Genomic DNA, 19,173 nt, shown 5'->3' on the forward strand with positions numbered 1-19,173 from the left:
CCTCTTTGACGGACTCAGCTCTCATCAAGTTTGAAATCAAAGGACAACCCGAAAATTAAATTGATCGGAATTGCAGTTACTTGTACCTCAAAGTCAAAGTGATCAAAACGGTCGACACTGCTCCAGGAGCTGATGCTAGAGTAGTTCCCGTCAACAATTTTATGCATTCCTTGTTCAGCTCAGTGGATTTGTACTTGAACAACAAACTGGTCAGTAGCAGCATGGATACTTACTCTTCCCGAGCGTACTTGGAAAATCTCTTGACGTACGGAAAAGAGGCCAAGAACACTCATCTGGATGTTTGTGTGGTATGGAAACCTGGCACGGCAAACATGTTTAATGACACAGACATGACAGTAGATGTTCACAATGTATGCTTTAATGATCGTAGAAAGAAAATCCTGCAATTTTAGAATGGTTGGATCGTTTGCATTTGGACATGTGGTTGCAAGAGAAGTATTTGCTGAACGGTGTGGATGTTCGCCTGAGACTGAAACGCAGCTTCACTTTCCATTTGATGGCTGATGCAGCCAATTACAAATCCATCATTCAAGAAGCCAAACTCTACATGTGACGCGTGGATGTGTTACCTAAAGTGGGAAACAACATCAGTCACACTTTGAGCAGAGCGACCGCCAAGTATCCAATAAGACGCGTGGATGTGAAAACGTTCACCATCCCCGCTTACCATCAATCCGTGATCGAAGATCATCTGTTCCAAGGCCAGTTACCAAAACGTTTAATCATTGGTATGGTGAGCAATACAGCCTTCAACGGAACAGTCACTGCCAATTCTTTTGAGTTTAAGCATAATAACATGGCCAAAATCGAAGTCAGTCGCGATGGCAAGACCTTGTGTACCCGATCCTTCAAACCTAACTTTGCCCAGAAGAATTATTTGAGATCGGTCTTGTCCCTGTACGAAGCCACCGGTTAGTTAGGGACCAACACCAGTCACGTCATTACGTACGAGGCTATGCTTTGTGGGCTTTTGATATCACTCCAGACCAAGGCAGCGACGAGGGACATTTCCACCCCATAAAATCCATTCAAATTCGAGTGGAACTTCAGTTTGCACAGCCACCTCCAGACCACATGGTGAACATGATCCTGTATGCTGAATTCGATAATACCCTAGAAATCAATATCTTGAGAGAAGTCATTCTAGACTACTAGAAGTCATGGAAGACTGTTATACCTCTTTACATAGTGGAGAATATTCTGACATGGATGATCGTGGAAGGAGAACCCCAAGACAAAGACAAAAAGGACATAGTGATGAAGTCCAGATGGCCAGAACAAGAACAACATTTAGTCTCCTGTTTTGCCAAGCACTTGGCAGAAAAAAATACGGAATTGATCAAGGAAAATTGCTATGGATGTCAAAACGATCATCCCAGTCAAATTCAACACGATAATGTCTGATACTGAGTCAAGAAGAAAAATTGGATGAGTATCTGGAAGAAGCTTAGAGTGACATCTCGGAAGAAGCCGTGTTGCATCAGCGGTATAAAGACTTGCGTGAACATTCTTGCCCTCCATTAAGGACTCTAGAAGATCTATCACATTGAAATTCTCTTAGCTCAGAACGCAGAGACAAAGTGAAGAAACGGTTACTTGTCAGACAAATTCAAAGATAAAGTCTGGATCGAATTGATCACTTATCATCACCTGTGAAGAAAAAACAAGAAAAACAAAACAAAACAAACATGGATGCCTGGGAACTTTATTACCATTTGAACCACAGTTCGTACACTGCTTCTTGGAATCCTGTCATCTGTGCTAAAGATGAACTACCTCATCGCACAACTCAAGACCATCAGACTTATGTTTTTAACACGGACGACAGTCATCTCCCAGGAACCACTGGGTAGCCGTCTACTTTCCTAAAGAAGGATGTGTGGAGTATTTTGATTCGTATGGATTGCCCCCTTTGGAAGACAATATCATTGACTTTATGAGAAGAAATGCTCAGACAACACGATAATAATGTGAAATTACAAGGCACAGATTCATTGGTGTCTGGACAATATTGTGTGCATTTTCTGCATCAACGCAGTCTCGGATATTCTTTTGAACATTTAGTGACTTATTTTGATCGTCATTCTTCTAGAAATGATGAGAAAGTAGATTGATGGTTTTGTGACCATTATGGTTATCTTTTGTCTCTAGCTAGAAAACATAGTGTGCATCAATGGCCCAATAACTTCCAACAGTGGAAGTCTAACTTCCGTTCACAAAGTTGTCAACCTTGTCCAACATAGATGGTTAATTGACAAAAAAATGTTTATTGTTGAATTGAATTATTAATTTTTAAAATTTTGTTTATTGTTAGTTGTGAGTTATTTGAATAAAAAATATGTTTTGAAGAAGAGAAATGCGTCTTTGTTTGTTTGCCATTTGTATCATGAAACATGCTCTTTGACTTCTCTCTATCCCTCAAATCAAACTATTTCAGCGTTCTGACTCGAAACCGTGTAGGGATGTTTTCGTTCGCGTCCGCGCTTGAACCATAAAACCGGGAATAGTCTCCAGTCTGACCATAGTCTGCAGCGAACTCAAGAGCAGAACACATCAACAATGGAGCTAGCGACGGATATAATCCCCACTCAAGCACTCAGCGCACTGCATGGCTTACAGCTTAAAATTGCTACTGGCTGGAGTTGTCACCCAATTCTACAGGCGTGCCTACACTATTCCCCCCCCACCAGTCTGCTAACGGAAGCTGCCTCGTACATCGCCTCGCACCATGGCTACCTTTTTCCTGATATCCGGAAACAGGAAAATAGAACAGCAGAGCAAATAGTGAGGATAGAAGAGCGGCGTGGCACCTTCCAGTAATAAAAACAGCCCTTTTTAGGGCTAAAAGATTGCCTTATACATAATAGGGTTCCACTTTGGCTTGGTATCCCTCCTCGATCAACTGTTTTACATAACTAATTGGATTGCTTTGTTACCACCATCAAAATTTAATGCTCATTTTTTAAAATGTGTGACCACAATATTTGAAGTCATTTTGACTTAACCGATTGGTTTAATTATCAGAATAATGAAAGTACACTCTGTACACTAAATTCAAACTTATTCAGAATTTAAATTCAAATTATTGACTTGTTTCATTTGATTAATTGCAGAGGTGGCTTACACATTATTGGTATTATTATTATTGTCCATTAGCAAAACTGGACTTGATTTGAAATAAGTACGGGCTCGCGTTTCAGGAAGTACACAACATCCATGGCTGGCTTGCCGAGTGCCTTTTTCCTCCTTCACCACACTCAGATATCGTACACGTGGCAAGATGTTGAATGGTTTCCACTTGCCACACGACCAGGTGTCCTAATGTGACGTCATCGCTGCCGACCAATCGCAGCGGGCGTAACATACTGCTTGGGTCGTCACCTGGGGCATTTTAATGCAACTGAACTCTTATAGAAACATGAGCTGTGTGGTACTATTCCCTATCATGTAACAGCCATTCAGTCAGGTTGATAGGGACTAATTAGACCTACTACCTGAAGGCTTAATTAAATAGTACTCTATGAGTACATTCAAACCTGGGGGATGTGGCTCTCATTCCTTCCCCCAGGAATAATTAAATAGGTGTCAGTGACATCAGTAACCAGTGGTAAATGTCCCCAGTTGGACGCACACCACTTTAGTTCTAGAAAAGAAGAAGTCTGACCATCCATAGTCGACTCGTCCTCATACGAAGATGTGGTCAAGATTAGCCAAGTTGGACGAAGCTTACGTGAATTTGCATCGTTTTATAACAAGTCTGATACCGAAGCCTGAAGAGAATGTCAGAATGTTGAAAGTCACTGAAGACCTGATAGAAGAGCTCTTCAGACAGGAAATCAAGAAAGAGAAAGAAGAATGGACGGAGAAGTACAGGCTTCAGAAGCAACATAGAGAGCGGCAACAACAGCAGGAGCAGGAACAGACCCTATCCTGTGGGAAAGCTTTTCGCCAGACGAGGTTGCAATCTGAGATCATAAAATATTGCCGTAGTTCCTCGTTCACAAAACAGCCCTTTTCAAGGCTACCCAATACTCTAGAAAAGAAATAATCATTCAGTTGCCAATGGTATGTTAGTCAGTTAGAAAAAACACAGAAGTGCGTCTATAAGCACATCATTTCTTTATCTTAGTTAGAAAGTGCGACTATAAGTCCTTCGTTTCCATAGCTGTTCAAAAATTTTAAATGAGTGATTGTCAGTAAAAAAAAGTGATTGAGTGGGGTTTTTTTAAATTCACGCGTCTTTGGTGATAATATGGGCAATGTAAGTTTTGGTGTCAGGGGATGTTTTCCTTCACATCCGTGCTTGGTCAATAAATAGGGAACGCTTGTCAATCTGGCTACCCATGTTGATTGATCAACATTGAAGAATGAGCATCAGAATAGCGAAGATTGTGGAACTTCAGATGCACCCGATGTTTGTTGGATGAGCTGGCCATGGACACCATAGCAAAGAAAGAGAATAGAGAAGGAGGAGGAGGAGAGGAAACAACGAGGAGGAAAAGAAATGGCCAATTTTGCCTCACCCGATCATGAGGCAAAAAAGTGAAGTTAAGACTGTGGTGAGGACACCTCCACAGGTAGCACCAGCATGACAGCCTCAGCGACAAGAGCCACCAATACATGTGGTTCGTCAGAGAGAAAATTGGAATGGGGAATCGGAGAGGCAAAAACAGCCTCAGCAACTAGAATATCCACAGGTGCGAAATAGACGAAGGAGACACAAACAAGTTTTCACTGTTCCTCAAACGGAGGAGTGGGATAGTGAAGCCAGTCATCCTCCCTCAATGCTCCCAACCACACATGTAAATTGGGAGAATGATTGGAGTCGGCGATGCAAGTGTGGTGTCAGGCCGGAGAGATGTTGGCTTTAGCCAGGTGCAACTGGAGTTACAAAAAAAACCCATCCCTTCTTAGGGCTAACCCGAAGCCCTTCTTAGGGCTAACCCGATCTTTAGAAAAGAGACTATTCAATTTGCCAATAATGTGTGTGTGTGTGTGTAAGGGCTCACGTAAAAAAATAAAGTGAAACTAAAAAACATTACGAAGATTCATTCAACCTCAGTATGTGAGAGTAGGTAGCTTGAAGGAAGCCCTTTTTGATCATGTCATTGAAGTCAAGTGCTTCCTAGAAGATATATCAGAATGAAGTGAGTGGTCGTTTGTGAAAGCAGAGGAAATGATGAGGAAAGAAGTGCTGACAGAAGTAAAGAACATTAAAGATATCTGGACAAAGGAAATAAAAGAAAAAGATAACAGAAAGAAGAAAAAAGACTTTGAAAAACCAAACAACAACTGGATGAAAGTCCAGGAAAAATTCAGAGCCATGGGCCATCCTGACTGAATGCCAGATAAATAGAAAAAGAAGAAGAAAGGATTGATTGAGAAAGTGAGAACAAGGCTGGATAAGTTAAGAAAATAGAAGCAGAAGAAGCCAATGACCCTTTACAGGACCACTCATATGCCTCGAAAAGAATTGCTTTCTTGCCTCCAATTTTTTTTTTAATGGTGTGTATATGTTTGTCTCTTGTCTGTGTTATATTTGTATATCCGCTCTTTGCTCAGTACTGTAATGTCATGTCCCTTAGTTGCAAAATTGTTACCAATCTCCCCTACTGTGACATGAGACGCTGTACAGATCCCACTTTCCTTTACAAACCCAATAGTCCCATGTTCAATTCCGCTTGTTGCTATAATGGCCCAGGGTGTACTTAAAAGTCTTGTTGCTATACAGGCCCAAGGGGGTCTTGTAATGCTAATTCCAATTGTCGCTATAAATCTTGTTGCCATACAGGCCCGGGGGGGGGGGGGGGGGGCCGTAATATATTTTCCCACTGTTGCTATATCGCCCCACTTCGCTACTGCCATATATATGATGTTACTGTTACTTTTGATTTTATTAATTGCTAGATAGTTAATCATTGACGATTTACACTATCAAATTTATTGTATTGGCCCTGTTTGTTTATTTTACTACTGAATAATAAATGAATACACTCGTGTGTGTTTTGGTTACTTCCCTGATTTTTACTTTCATATTGTTCTAACCGTAAGTAGTTCTATTTTAATCAAAGCCGCAACGGTATTTATTGTTATTACTATATATAATATATAGCTAGATATGTGTTGTCAATAAAAGACAGTTAACAATATTTGGGTAGGTAGGATGTGCCGGCAGTTTAAAATAGAGTCTTAAATGCTTGAAAATGTGTGTACCAGTGTAGATATGATCACTTGGGCGTGGCAGTGTAAACTTTAAGCAGGTTTCATGATGGAAGGACTAAGCTAGGATTAGAGTGCTTTGTTGTTAAGGGTTTAACGCCATTTTTCAGCACACGATAGGCAGCACATGGCGGCCAGTATAACTTAGTATAACTAGTGGACGAAAGCCCAGTAAAAACTAACTACCCACGGGAAGTTACAGGCATGCTTTCTCACATATGTGAGCCCGAACTTCAAACCCACATGGATGGACATGAGATGCCAGTGAACTAACTGTAAAAGTGAGCTCTTTAAATAAATCGTCCACCTGGGGCCCTTGTTAAAGGTTATTAGTGTGCAGTTCTGATGGACACTCAATACATTCTGACACCTGTGATACGAACATTTGCTTTAACATGCCAGACAAATGGTTTGAAATTATTTGATTCTACAGTTGTGAAGTTAAAAATAAACAAAGGAGTAATTTATGCATTTTGCAGTTGTTTAAAATAATAAATATCTTCAAATTACAAAATAATATAAATCATAATGAAATGTATGCATTGTTATAATTTTGGAATAATGTGTTAATTGCCCCAAACGAACTAACACAATGAAGAAAACATCAATACAAAAATCAAGAAAGGAAACAAAAATACAATCACATAAAAAGAAAACAAAAGGTGAGTATAATTATTAGCAAAAACAGTTAAAGCAATAAATCTAAAAATACTGAATTATATTTTTTTATGGATTTTGATTGAGATTGGGTAAGAATGGGTACTTCAAAAAACTTCAATAAATTCATTGAAGGATGTTGATGTCGACTTCAAAATAATTTATTGAGAACTTGAAAAGATCTTAAAATAAAAACCTAAATTTGATATGATCTGATTAATACTTGAAAAATTTATAAATCTTGCCATATTTGGCAGTCTTTAGTAACATTAAAGGTCTTTAGTTGCGTCTGTATACCATGTAACACCGATATTTGAATAGAAAGTAAAATTCATTCTCTTTCGTATTACACGTACGCCGTTTTCAATTTTCAAATTATAAAGCATGTGCATCTTCCTGTTTCAACATGGCATCTACGAGATGGTGCTCTGAATTTAGTTCACAGGCTTACCCAGGCTTATAAGTTATGATGTTCTAGCAACTGAGCTACCATGGCTGACCTTTGCAGAGAGCATCAGGGCAAAGAAGGGCATGCAGTCATAGTAATTTGACATGAAATATGGCTGCCATTGCTATAACTTGAAGAGAAAACTTTCAACAGCTTCTTCTCATAATCTCCCCAGAGAATAAGCTGGTAATATTTGATATAAAGCATCCTGGTCATCAAATAATGCTACCATTACTAAAACCTGAATTCTGAAAATGGGGTCAAGAGAACTTGATATATTTTGACATACAACATTCCAGAGTGAAGACCTTTTAAGTTTTATAAATTGTTCCAGTTTGCCATCAACTATATCTGACATTATTCAAGAAACAAAATGCATCTCTTGTTAGCCTATCTTAATAATTGTATTACAAAATTCACCCAGAAATATGTTTTTCTTTATGAATGGTATTAGAGGATTAATAGAAACTCAATTGTTGGATATTTGCTATATTTTTTACATTCCCATTCAGACACTGCTTTATATTTATGGACAGGTAGTACATGTACTTTTCTTTAACTGAGAATAAATACAGCAATCAGCAAAAGGAAGTGCAAGAAACTGCACATCAACCCATATGTTTTTTTGTAGTAGTTTTGGATTGCTGTGTAAAATATCATTATATTTTTGAAAATTACATTTTTGTTCCCATAATTATTTATGCATCCAAATATTATCTATAAAAGGTGTGTGAAAATGTGTAGGCATTGCTAAGTAACTGCTATATTTCTTGCTATTTACAGGATATTGTACCATCTGCAACTTACACTTTTTACAAAGATACAGGGACACAGGTGATGGGTGGAAACTGTACTTCACCAGAAGAGTTGTATACCAGCAGACTTGTTCTACCCCTTTATACCACATGGCAAAGCAATGTTGACAAGAATGTCACACTATCCTGTGGTATAGAATATTCTGATGTTTCCAAAAACATATATTCTCAAGAGTCAAAGCAAATAAGATATGCAGGTAAAATGACTTCCTCAAATGGTCTGTTGTTTTCCTGTTTAACCCTTTCCTGATTTAGAACAGTATATAATCATCTTTACTTTCTTTACTTTGTCTAATTCTGTATATATATATATATATATATATATATATATATATATATATATATATATACACATATACCCATCCAAATATATATATACACACATCCATTTGTCCAGCAGTGTCTGCATTCATCTCTTTTCACACGTCTTTCAGTCAGCTTAGAGTAGAACCCTTTTACAAAATTGGCAATCTATGGTATGTTCATCTTGTCAAACATTGCATGTGTTGTTGTAGGGTTTAACACGACTTGTCAGCACATGACAGGCTATGCATGGTGGCCAGTATTAATGGTGGAGGAAGAACCTGGGAAAACCACGAGAAGAACCACCGACCCATAGCGTCAAAATACGGCGAGGACACACTGCAATTCATCATGATCAGACAATTGTTGAACGATTTATTCAAACACTTGCTGAGCGGTTATTTGGATATCAATATGCGACCGAAACAATTACAAAAAAATATAAGAGCTCGTGAATGGTTTGCAAAATTACCAAGTGTGATAGCTGCATTAAATAATGAAATTATTCCTGTAGCTGCTATGAAACCCATTAATACAATTACAATAAAATGCATACCTATACAACGATGCGATTTTCCAAAGCAACCAGTATTGGGTAATGTTACTGTAAGATATTTATATGAACCCGGTGAACATGAAGGTGGCAAAGAAAGAGCAACTGATCCGATTTGGAGTATTACAATGCATACAATTTCTAGCATGGTAAGATCCACAGGTAGACCCGCAATCTACAGATTCGATTCAGCTGCTCCTCAACATGGATTTACACGTGAACAATTACAAGTAATTACTGAAGACACACAATTACCACCGCGATCACTTTTTTAACATGCTAGCACCCTTACTTTAGTTACACTCAAGACTTGTCAGCATCACATTTTTGTGTGTATGACCAAGACTACTATATTTTCTATCCACAGTAAATTGTCTTGGATTATTAAGAATATTGCTCCATAATATTACTGTTTTACAGCTCGCACAATGAGTGTTCTATTGTTGTTTCAGTGCCATGATAAATTCAACATTAAGATCAAAGTCGCGTTTGTTGTTTGTTTTTTTTGGTCGCATTGTTTATAACCAACTAATTTATTTTCTTACTATATCTCTGTCAACAACTTTGCTAATAGTTTCTATAGAGTCAGTGACGATTCTCTGCAACTGAGATATTCTTCTGACTCTAGACACTGCAAGATAAACTAAGTTTGACCACTCGATACGATCATCGACGATCCAAACAAACTGTATCAGACACGCTCTCAACAACACAGACATCAACAAAAACAGTATCATTCAAAACGAGATTCTGTTGTTTCTGATGATCCTGGTATATCAACGTCGATATTCTGCCATTGCATATCGACTGGTCTATAACACAATGGTACGGGTAGACTTGTAAACTTTTCTTTATGCAACTGAAATAACCGATGTTGAAATATATTATGAACTATCTTTCTACTTGCCACTATTAAATCATTTGGTCTCCACACATGCAAAAAAGTTTCTGAAATTATTTTATGCATTATTTCACACTCAACTTTATTCGGTTGTAGTCTGTTTAATTTCTTAAACTCCCTTAATTCTGGATCAAGTACTCTATTATAATCAGTTATTTCTTCATAATAATTACAAAATTCTGTAACCATTCATGTGGAGACAATCCAACAAAAGGAGGTGGTTGACCATGATCGCCACACATTATTACAGTGGTGCTTTTTGTTAATAACCAGTTGAGAAATATTTTTAATGTGTCTTTAGATACTGTGCATACTTCATCCCAAATGATGATCCTTGGAATATATTTCTCCCAATTCAAGCAGGAGTTCATGCGTCCCCCTTCCATATGAAGAAGCTATAAGAACATGATTTTACTCCTTGTTCTCTCATTTCTCTTGCGAGTCTGTGTGTAGGTGTTAAAACAACCATATCAGCTGAACTCTGCCGAAATAATTCAATAACACAAGTTGTTTTACCAGAACAACCTGGTCCGTTTAGATAAACAGTCTTGTGTCTAGTCACGGGATCATATACAGATGGTGCTGAGGATAATTTTGATATTCGATTATTTTTGTAATAAATATCTTTGATTTCAAGGTCGGTGGATTCAGAATAACTATGTTACATTTCTTGTTTGTTTTTATTTGTTCTCCATTCATCCCATGACATACAAGCAGTACTTGTAAATTGAGTCAGTAATTCTGAGTATTTTCTTTCGATATAAAATAAATCTGTGGTGACCATAACTGCAGAGTCAAGAAATCTGTTTATCATCGATAATAAATTTATCGAAACATACACGAGCATTGAAGATCTTAAATGAGTAAGCTGAGGTGACTCGACATCAATGTAACCAACAATTGTTCTTAATCATTTTCCATTAGACAAGTAAGCGTTTTATCGATTCACAAATAAAGTTCTCTTCATTGCATTAGCAATTATAAAATCGAGTCCAGTATAATCTATAATTAATCTTGTATAATGTTTTTTATGATCATATCGCCCTCCTGGGGTAAATTTACTGATTATTCTTCTACCGAGTGTTTTATTTTCATCAGGATCTTCTTCAGGTGGTGGTAACCAAACTTCTTTCTGAGAATGATACGATATGATTGCTTCACTTACAATTAACGATATCAGTATTTTTGCATTGAGCATATATCGTAACAGCACTATTGGTGCCCAATACTTTTCTGGAAAGTGGCTACCAAAACAAACATAACAGATCAGATGAAGACCTTTAGCAAGCTTGAATGACTCGATACAGGCGAATCCAGTCAAATCAAAATCGGGTCCTACCCCAGAGGGTAGGGGTCCATTTATTGATACTCTGGTTATTTCATGTGTGGGATGTCCAAATCTTTTAAAATATTCAGAAATAGCTCATCAATGGGACTTGAAAACAACCACATGGATACACGATTGCTTTTACTTATTTCGTTAATAATATCAAATATATTACCATCATAAAATCTTACGGTTCGATGTCATGGAAATATTGTTACTGTGCTAGTCCATGCATGTGCATATGATCAACGATATTTATCGGAGCTCCCCCCTTTTTATAATGTTTTGAATCGTGTAAAATCTCTCCTGTTATCGTTTTTACTTTTGTTGGGAATTTTAGTGTTTTTTTCTAACCTATCAACATCGTTTATTGTAGCTCCAGTATCCTTGACTGATTTGGCCCACTCACCTATTATTTTACGTCGTAGATCCATTAACCCATTTCCACGTATTGCGTTTGTGAAGTGTTCTGTAATTCGCTCGGCTACACAATTGAGCCTTGACAAAGTCAAGGATGAAATTTTCATTGGCGCTAAATCATTAATGCTGGATTTATCATTTACTGGATAAATGGCTTAAATAACTGCAGTTACAGGATACCCTCATGTTTGTCAATATAAGTCAGAATTCTTGTTTTGGAATTTTACTCAGTATAGCAGTTTTTTCATTAGCAAGGACAGGATCATATTTGTCATGTTTTCAGCTAGCACAATAAACTTTACTCTGAAAAAAATATCTTCGATCATTGAGATAATTAATAATCGTTTTCACTCGATCATTCTTAATTGTAGCATCGATGATGCCGTCAACACCATCGGGGATGACTTTGTCATCGCATGTCATTTTGAATGTTGACCTTACGTGACATGCTCCATCGTCATGAAATTCTGTTTTAGCATCTCGAATATTATTAATCAGATTATGTGTCTGATCAGCCAGAGCTTGCCTCCGCAAGTCAGGAGTTCTTCTGTCAAGATCGAATCTGGCTTCAGGAAACTTTGTTTTCTAAGGCTGGATTGTGGATAACCTCTCAAACTCTTCCATATTATATTTAAGGCAAACATTTAAATTAAATTATTATATATACAATGATCCAAACAAAGAACCAGTGCAGGTGGCTGATGATAGGGTCTGAAGCTCCTTGTAACAAATCTTGTGTAAATGAATTCTGTGGACAACATTTGCAAAATGTACGGAGAGGGAGTCTTGGTCCAAAACCGTGCTTATGGTGTGGTGTTGGAGTTAGAGGGAAAACACAGTTGTGTTTCAAGGTGTTGGTAAAAAATACAGAGAACTAAAGCGATATTATGTTTTAAAAAAATAATGACCTTGATAAAAATCAAGGGGATAAAGTTATAAGACATCTGAAGATTATTTAGCTAGATTTGTAAAGACGAATTCTATTTTAGACAAATACTATTATATATAAATTGAGCAAAAAGAATTTGTGAGAATCCTATCATCAAGAATTATGAAGCATCTTGTGATGGTGTAATCAGAAACTGTCGGCTAAAAAACAGTCGGTGTTATTAATAATCATGGTTATCTAGTGTTCACGATCAAAGGGAAGAAAAGGTATTACTGTTATAGGTTTGTATACAAGACTTTTCTTGGGGTGATCAAAGACAGTCTTGTGATTGATCATATTGATGGACAAAAACTCAATAACTCTTCACATAACTTGCAAGCTATGACACATCGTGAGAATTGCAAGTTCGGTGTTACTGGAAAGTATAAAAAAAATTCCTAGGGTCGTTAAATCCATAAATACTGAGACTGGTGAAGAAATAATATTTCAATCAAAGTATTTTGATATCTGCATACCTTCATTACAACACATCGCAAATAAAATACACAAGTCAATGTACTCAAAAAGATACAAACAGAAAATTTTATTTGAATATCTCCCGATTGTATTGGTTACAGACAATGAAGTGAGATAACTCTGCAGTGGATAGGTAACATGGTTAATACTATTTAATTTTTCTTGCGTCATTGATTGTTTACCAGTGCCATCATAGAATAGTTATTTTGTCCCCTTCATTTTATCAAGGACTTTGTCAAGGCTGAGGTCTCTATCATCGCTGGTGATCATGTCATATTTGTCTGTATCAGTGAGGAACGTAGTAAAATATATGATTATGCAACTTTCTCCGGTCAAACATGTAGGTGTTTTTGTACCCCAGTAAAATGTCATCATTACATCGATCTGATGTTGAAGAGAGATAACTCAGCCACACTAAGTTTTCTCCAGTAGATTAATTAAGTAGTTATCTCGTTTGTTACTGATTAATTATTTTTTGTGTCATTGTAGCCACCACGATCATACAATTTAAATGTCTACATGATAATTAACATAACACATTGAAGAAAATATTTCACTTACCTCTGTCAACTTCAGTCCAGACTGACTAAGAAGTCGCAATTCTTCGTCTTTTATAGTTATACACGAATGTTTCCAATGAACTGACTCATCATATAAATTCCCAAAATGACTCATAGCGTGAATTCCCAAAATAACTTAATTCACATGATTCACTGGAAACATTTGTGTACAACTGTAAAAGATGGAGAATTTTTCAGTCCCAGTCAGACTGAAGTGCAAAATAGCAGAGGTAAGTGAAATATTTTCTTCAGTAATCTAGAGGTTGCGTTTTACACAATTGTATTATATCACATAGTTGAGAAATATAAGTTAAATATATATTATATAATGTATAATGAATTTCGAAAATATCAATGATATCATTTCTGAAATTAAAAAATTAAAACATGACGGCATAAATATAGTTGATGAACTAAATCCCGAAAAAAAATTATTTCTGATTTTGAATCATTACAAGAAGGTAAATTAGAAGGTGGATACACACTACCATCAAATACAAATTTGTAAAGCGAATTCAGGGAGCAGTGTTCCAATTGTTGGCTGCAGTAAAAGAAACTGAAGTGGGGGAATTCGTCTCTCTCTCTCTCGTGCGCGCGCAATCGAAAACATTAGATTAGAATTGTCTCGCGAATATGAAGCAGAAAATACTATCAGCACTCATATAAAGACAATTAAGAAAGATTACATTAGAAACTGTCGGTGATTGTAGTAATGAAAAAGAAAAGTTAGGGTCATTTCATGAAAGTGAAAGTGTAATTCGGATTTTAGTCAGGATTCATCATGTTTTTTCTTTCCCCCACTGATTTTAGTCGATTTGTCAGTAAAAAAAATATCCCCTTGATTTTATCCTGGACTACATCTTGACATGCCCTTGACTCTATCAAGTTTTTTTCTCCTATTTTTCAATGTGCCTGATCACGTGTCAACAAAAAATTATACGCAACACCAGAGGTGCCAACAAAATCATTACTGATGTTGTGGTTCTTTTCAAGTATGTGTTTTGTCGTGTCATAAAACACTGCGATTGCGATTGTAGTGTTTGTGCGATCATGTTGATCTGTGATCATTAGGATCATGAAATCTTTAAGATTTTACATACAAATTCAGATTCAGAATTTCATTTCTTAAATCAAGCAAGTGGCCGTTCTGGTCAGTTAATTTGAAATTTATTCATGATAATAACGGATTATGACATTCTGGATAGACTGGATTGATTGGTTCTTGCACAATCAGATATCTGGGTGGTACCTGCGGTGTAAAAGTATACAAAATATATCCTTGCTTGAGCTTGATTTGATTTTTCAAGATCTATCTGATAGCTGCCATCAATTGCATCACATACAAGATTAACTGTGATCGTTGAAGTTATATTTACAATTCCTGGTGATATATGATGGCCTTGTCTGTGTTGATTATTGTTATACTTGGTGGTGGGGTTATTTTTCTCCACTGTTCAAGTATTTTAGGAAAAAACTCATTGTCGAGACTGTTGATTGATTTTCTTAGTAGGATGATTTCAAATCCTAGAAATATGAGATCTTGTAATTGTTCTTCTTTGATGGCATAGTGTTTTAGAAACAGCTGTTTAAGGGTTGTTGTGCAGGGTTTTCCATGGTAATCAACAAATTCATTGCTGAGGCGATTTATATTTCAAATGACAGAATTATTCATATATTCAAAATCTGATATACCGGTAACCTGATTTAGATGTTGTATCATTGCAATGATTTCTTGTTTTATGTCATCATTGTAGTGTTGTGTAGCACTGGAAAATAAATTTTGTAATAGATTTAATGATTGTCTAAACTCAGAGTTAATAGGTTTGGAAAATGATCTGATAAGTTGTTCATTGACATTTGGATTTAATTTATCATCATGGGTGTATACATCACCTATTATTGTAGAAAACATTTCTCCCCAATAAAGGGAAAAATTCCACAGGTATTTTTCTCGATATTCTGGTTCTTTTTTATACTTTTTTCCTCGAGTAAAAAAAATCAGCTTTTGTTGGTTCTGGTGGTCCTTGATATTCAGGCGCAACTTCAGACCATCCTAACATGGTTCTAATCAATGACTGATAAATATCTATGGCGTAATCTGGCAAATTTATTTCTACATAGCAGATAATGTTCTTTCATGGACTGTTATAACTATATTGGATTATTGCTCTGTTACTGATTTTATTCTGCGCTGAAATTCATCATTGATTTGTTTGATTTGATAATTTCCTGTGGGTATTCCAACAACTTGCCAGTCCGGAGTTCCATCATCTTTATTTTTATTCACAAATGCCAATAAATTATTTGCTGATGATCCACCAAATGATCTTGACCTGATATTTGACCAGCTGTAGCATACTCGCAACTGCTTAAGAGCTATTTCATTCACTGGAATTGCAGTTGGAAAATTAACACTAAATTCAGGGTTGGTTGAGTTTACTGATATCATGGTTCTCAGCATGGTTGTATTTGAAAATAACTGCTGAAGTAGTTCTGTCATTTTTCAAATGGTGATTTTCTAACTCACTGACTTCGTTGTATGTCTTAAGCATCATGTCAAATTTAGAATCTGATATCGTTTTATCATTATGGCTTGATGATATCAGCGATGATAATTTAGAATACACTTGTGTTGCCGTGTGTAATTTTACTATACAATTGCAGTTTTGTGCTCATGCATGTGGATATCTTTTTTGCAATAATATTAAAAATCTCAGCAATCGTTGCTGATAATGAAACACATATTGTCACAACTACTGCTACCTTTAATGGTGTTTGCGCTGATAATACTATGCCAGTACCAGCAGTGATAGAAGATACCGAGTATAAAACAACATCAATGAGAACCGCATGTCTTCAATATTTTTTTACTTTCATTGTATACTTGTAATGATATCCTTTAGCGCTGCTTGCCACTCACATACTTGATTATATCTAAAATTCTGCACCACCAGTAAGATGCCACGGTTAATTTCTTGTCAGCTGATTATAGTATAAATGTTTCTTCATCTCTGCCAATTAACATAATAGACACGATTCCAGAAAACATATTAGTTGATTGACCCCAGGGATACATAGTGTATATACTAAATTTTGCGGCGCTGAACACAGACAGTCTATACACACCAGTGACTTCCGCGGTATGTTTGATAGTGTTGTTTTGTTGTGACCATGTTGAGAATCCTGATGATATGGAGTATACTACATTCAATTTGGGGGCCCCGAGTGGCCGAGTGGTCTAAAGCGCTCTTCGTTACGGATCACTGCCATCTCACCTCTGTCTGCGTGGGTTCGAGTCCAGGATTCAGCCAATGTGGGTATGTGAGAAAGCTTGCCAGTAGCTTCTCGTGGGTCAGTGGTTCTTCTCGGGGTTTTCCCGGGTTCTTCCTCCACCATTAATACTGGCCACCATGCATAGCCTATCATGTGCTGAAAAATGGCGTTAAATCCCACAACAACAACAACAACATTCAATTTGACAAACTGTTTGTGGAGAATTTTAATTAGATTAATTTTTTTAACGATATCAGGAATTTCACTTATGACATCTTCTAGTGTTTCTTTAATCATTTCAATATTCATATTAATATCAGAGAGTTTCATGTTGACAGTCAACAGGGTATCAAAGAAATCTTCGGCAGCTTTATTGAGTTTTGAAAATTTCTGCAGGTGTTTACGTGAAAATCATACTCGGCCTGCAGCAGGGATAATTGAGTATCTACGGTATTATAGCCATTGTTATGCAATGCGTCTACATATTTTTTTGTTGCAGCATCTTCATCAGATGCTTGATCTCTTAAAACAACTATTTTATTTCCGTTCATGCTAAGTTCACCTGTCATTGTATCACTGGTGTTCACCTAACACAGCTGCTTTTGAAATGGCTGGGGCTTCAGCGGCTATTAATGCTGGTATAGCTGCAAGAAGTGGAAATATGTCGCTGGTTTCAACCATATTGCTAATGGCACTCGGAGAAAGATTAAATTGAACTCTGGTTTTTTATTCTACAGCCTTATTAAAATGTTTGAGCTGAGTTTTGGTTAGCGATAACTTGTTTGGACGCCACTAGAAATCTGATCTCCCTTTAACGTTATTGCTTTCCACATTTACTTGCAAGTTTTGATTGTAATTTTTTAACCTGACCGGAAGTCAGAGTGACATTAACGTGACTGTATGACATTGTTATAATATCAACATCGATTCAATTACATGTTTTCCACTGGTGCATCAATAATTCTCATTCGTCCACCAACACCTTCAAGTAAGTTAAACATTGATTTATATGAAAGGATAGCTGCAATTACTCTGTAGTTACCACCAATGGGTAATTCGTTTACTTGAGCTCAAAAGTGAATATCAACAACAGATTGTCTAGATAGATTAAGATGTTCCATCAAAAAGTAATAGATTGGATACAATGTTGTAAAATCTAGTTGTGATATTTGTAAACCTGTGTCTATAAATGTCATCAAATGATGATATGCACGTACTACATGATTGTGTTCAAAATTCAATAGTAGGTCTTCAGATGGTTCTTGATGTCCATTTATTTTTAAGGAAACTTTAGTAACTGCAAGTTTGTCAAATATCATGTGACTACATGTTTGTAAATTTACTCGTCTATTATCCTGTAAAGCAACAAATATATGCCGTGGTGCAGAAACACCTTGCTGTGATGATATATGCCATGTAAATGAACCATTAACACTACATACTTTGAGCACTATCTGTGGACATCATCAACCATGATAATATCGATTTACCACCTTGATCCATAAAAGAAAGTAATTTTTGTTCTTTGGCAAAATTGTTGGAGTCATTACCGGCATCCACAACATAAGTTTTATCAGTATTACTTGCCCAGGATCACCGATAGGGCGTCAGAGTGCATCATCATCAGTAGACTTTCGTACAAGTGCAACTGTATGCTTGGCTCCAAAAGTAACCTTTCTAACATTTCTGCAAAATCCAAAAATATGTGACAGTGGAATTACACATGAAAATCTTCTACAATTACCTTTCAACATTGATCTTCGTGTTGTAAATCCTAAGTTGAATTGTGGATTAGCACCATGATCCACCGGCCACACATCAGCATCGGCGCCATTGGCAGCGTTTCTTGATCGTCTTATGTCATATGGTCTTTTGTCAGGGTGGTCAGTTGTGTCTTTGGTAAACAACATTGACTGACCAGCTGATCTTGTATAATCATCTGAATATGTCATGCTGGACCTACTATCGTTGTGGCAATGTCAACATCCTTTTGGATTGATTCAATATTTCTTCTGTCGATATTATAATAAGCACTATCAAACAGTGCCATGATGCCATTGTTGACAAAACCAATTCTATCATTATCTGCATATTCAGTATCATCTGCTTTTATAATTTCACCTTCTACTTCAACAAATGCTTCAGCAGGTAAGAAATATCTATTTGTATCTTGAACTTGCAGTTTGATTCGCCTATGTTGATTTATTTGTTTTGCTTCATAAGAATAAAATTGATAATCGTGTACAGACCCATCTTTAAGAACCGGTGCGT

The 19,173-nt window shown here is 36.6% G+C and overlaps 1 protein-coding gene across 2 annotated transcripts in view; it reads left to right on the forward strand.

Annotated features, from left to right (window-relative positions):
- Positions 1-19,173, forward strand: part of LOC149772829 (nephrin-like) — a 267,846-nt gene that overhangs the window by 104,486 nt on the left and 144,187 nt on the right. For both annotated transcript variants that reach the window (XM_089947226.1, XM_089947227.1), the window contains one exon: positions 8,129-8,357. In XM_089947226.1, coding sequence (XP_089803352.1) covers positions 8,129-8,357 — 229 coding nt within the window. The remainder of the gene's footprint in view (positions 1-8,128; positions 8,358-19,173) is intronic.

This window comes from Sinohyriopsis cumingii, unplaced genomic scaffold (genome assembly GCF_028554795.1).
Source record: "Sinohyriopsis cumingii isolate HCF-2022 unplaced genomic scaffold, ASM2855479v2 utg001110l, whole genome shotgun sequence".
Lineage (NCBI taxonomy): Eukaryota > Metazoa > Mollusca > Bivalvia > Unionida > Unionidae > Sinohyriopsis > Sinohyriopsis cumingii.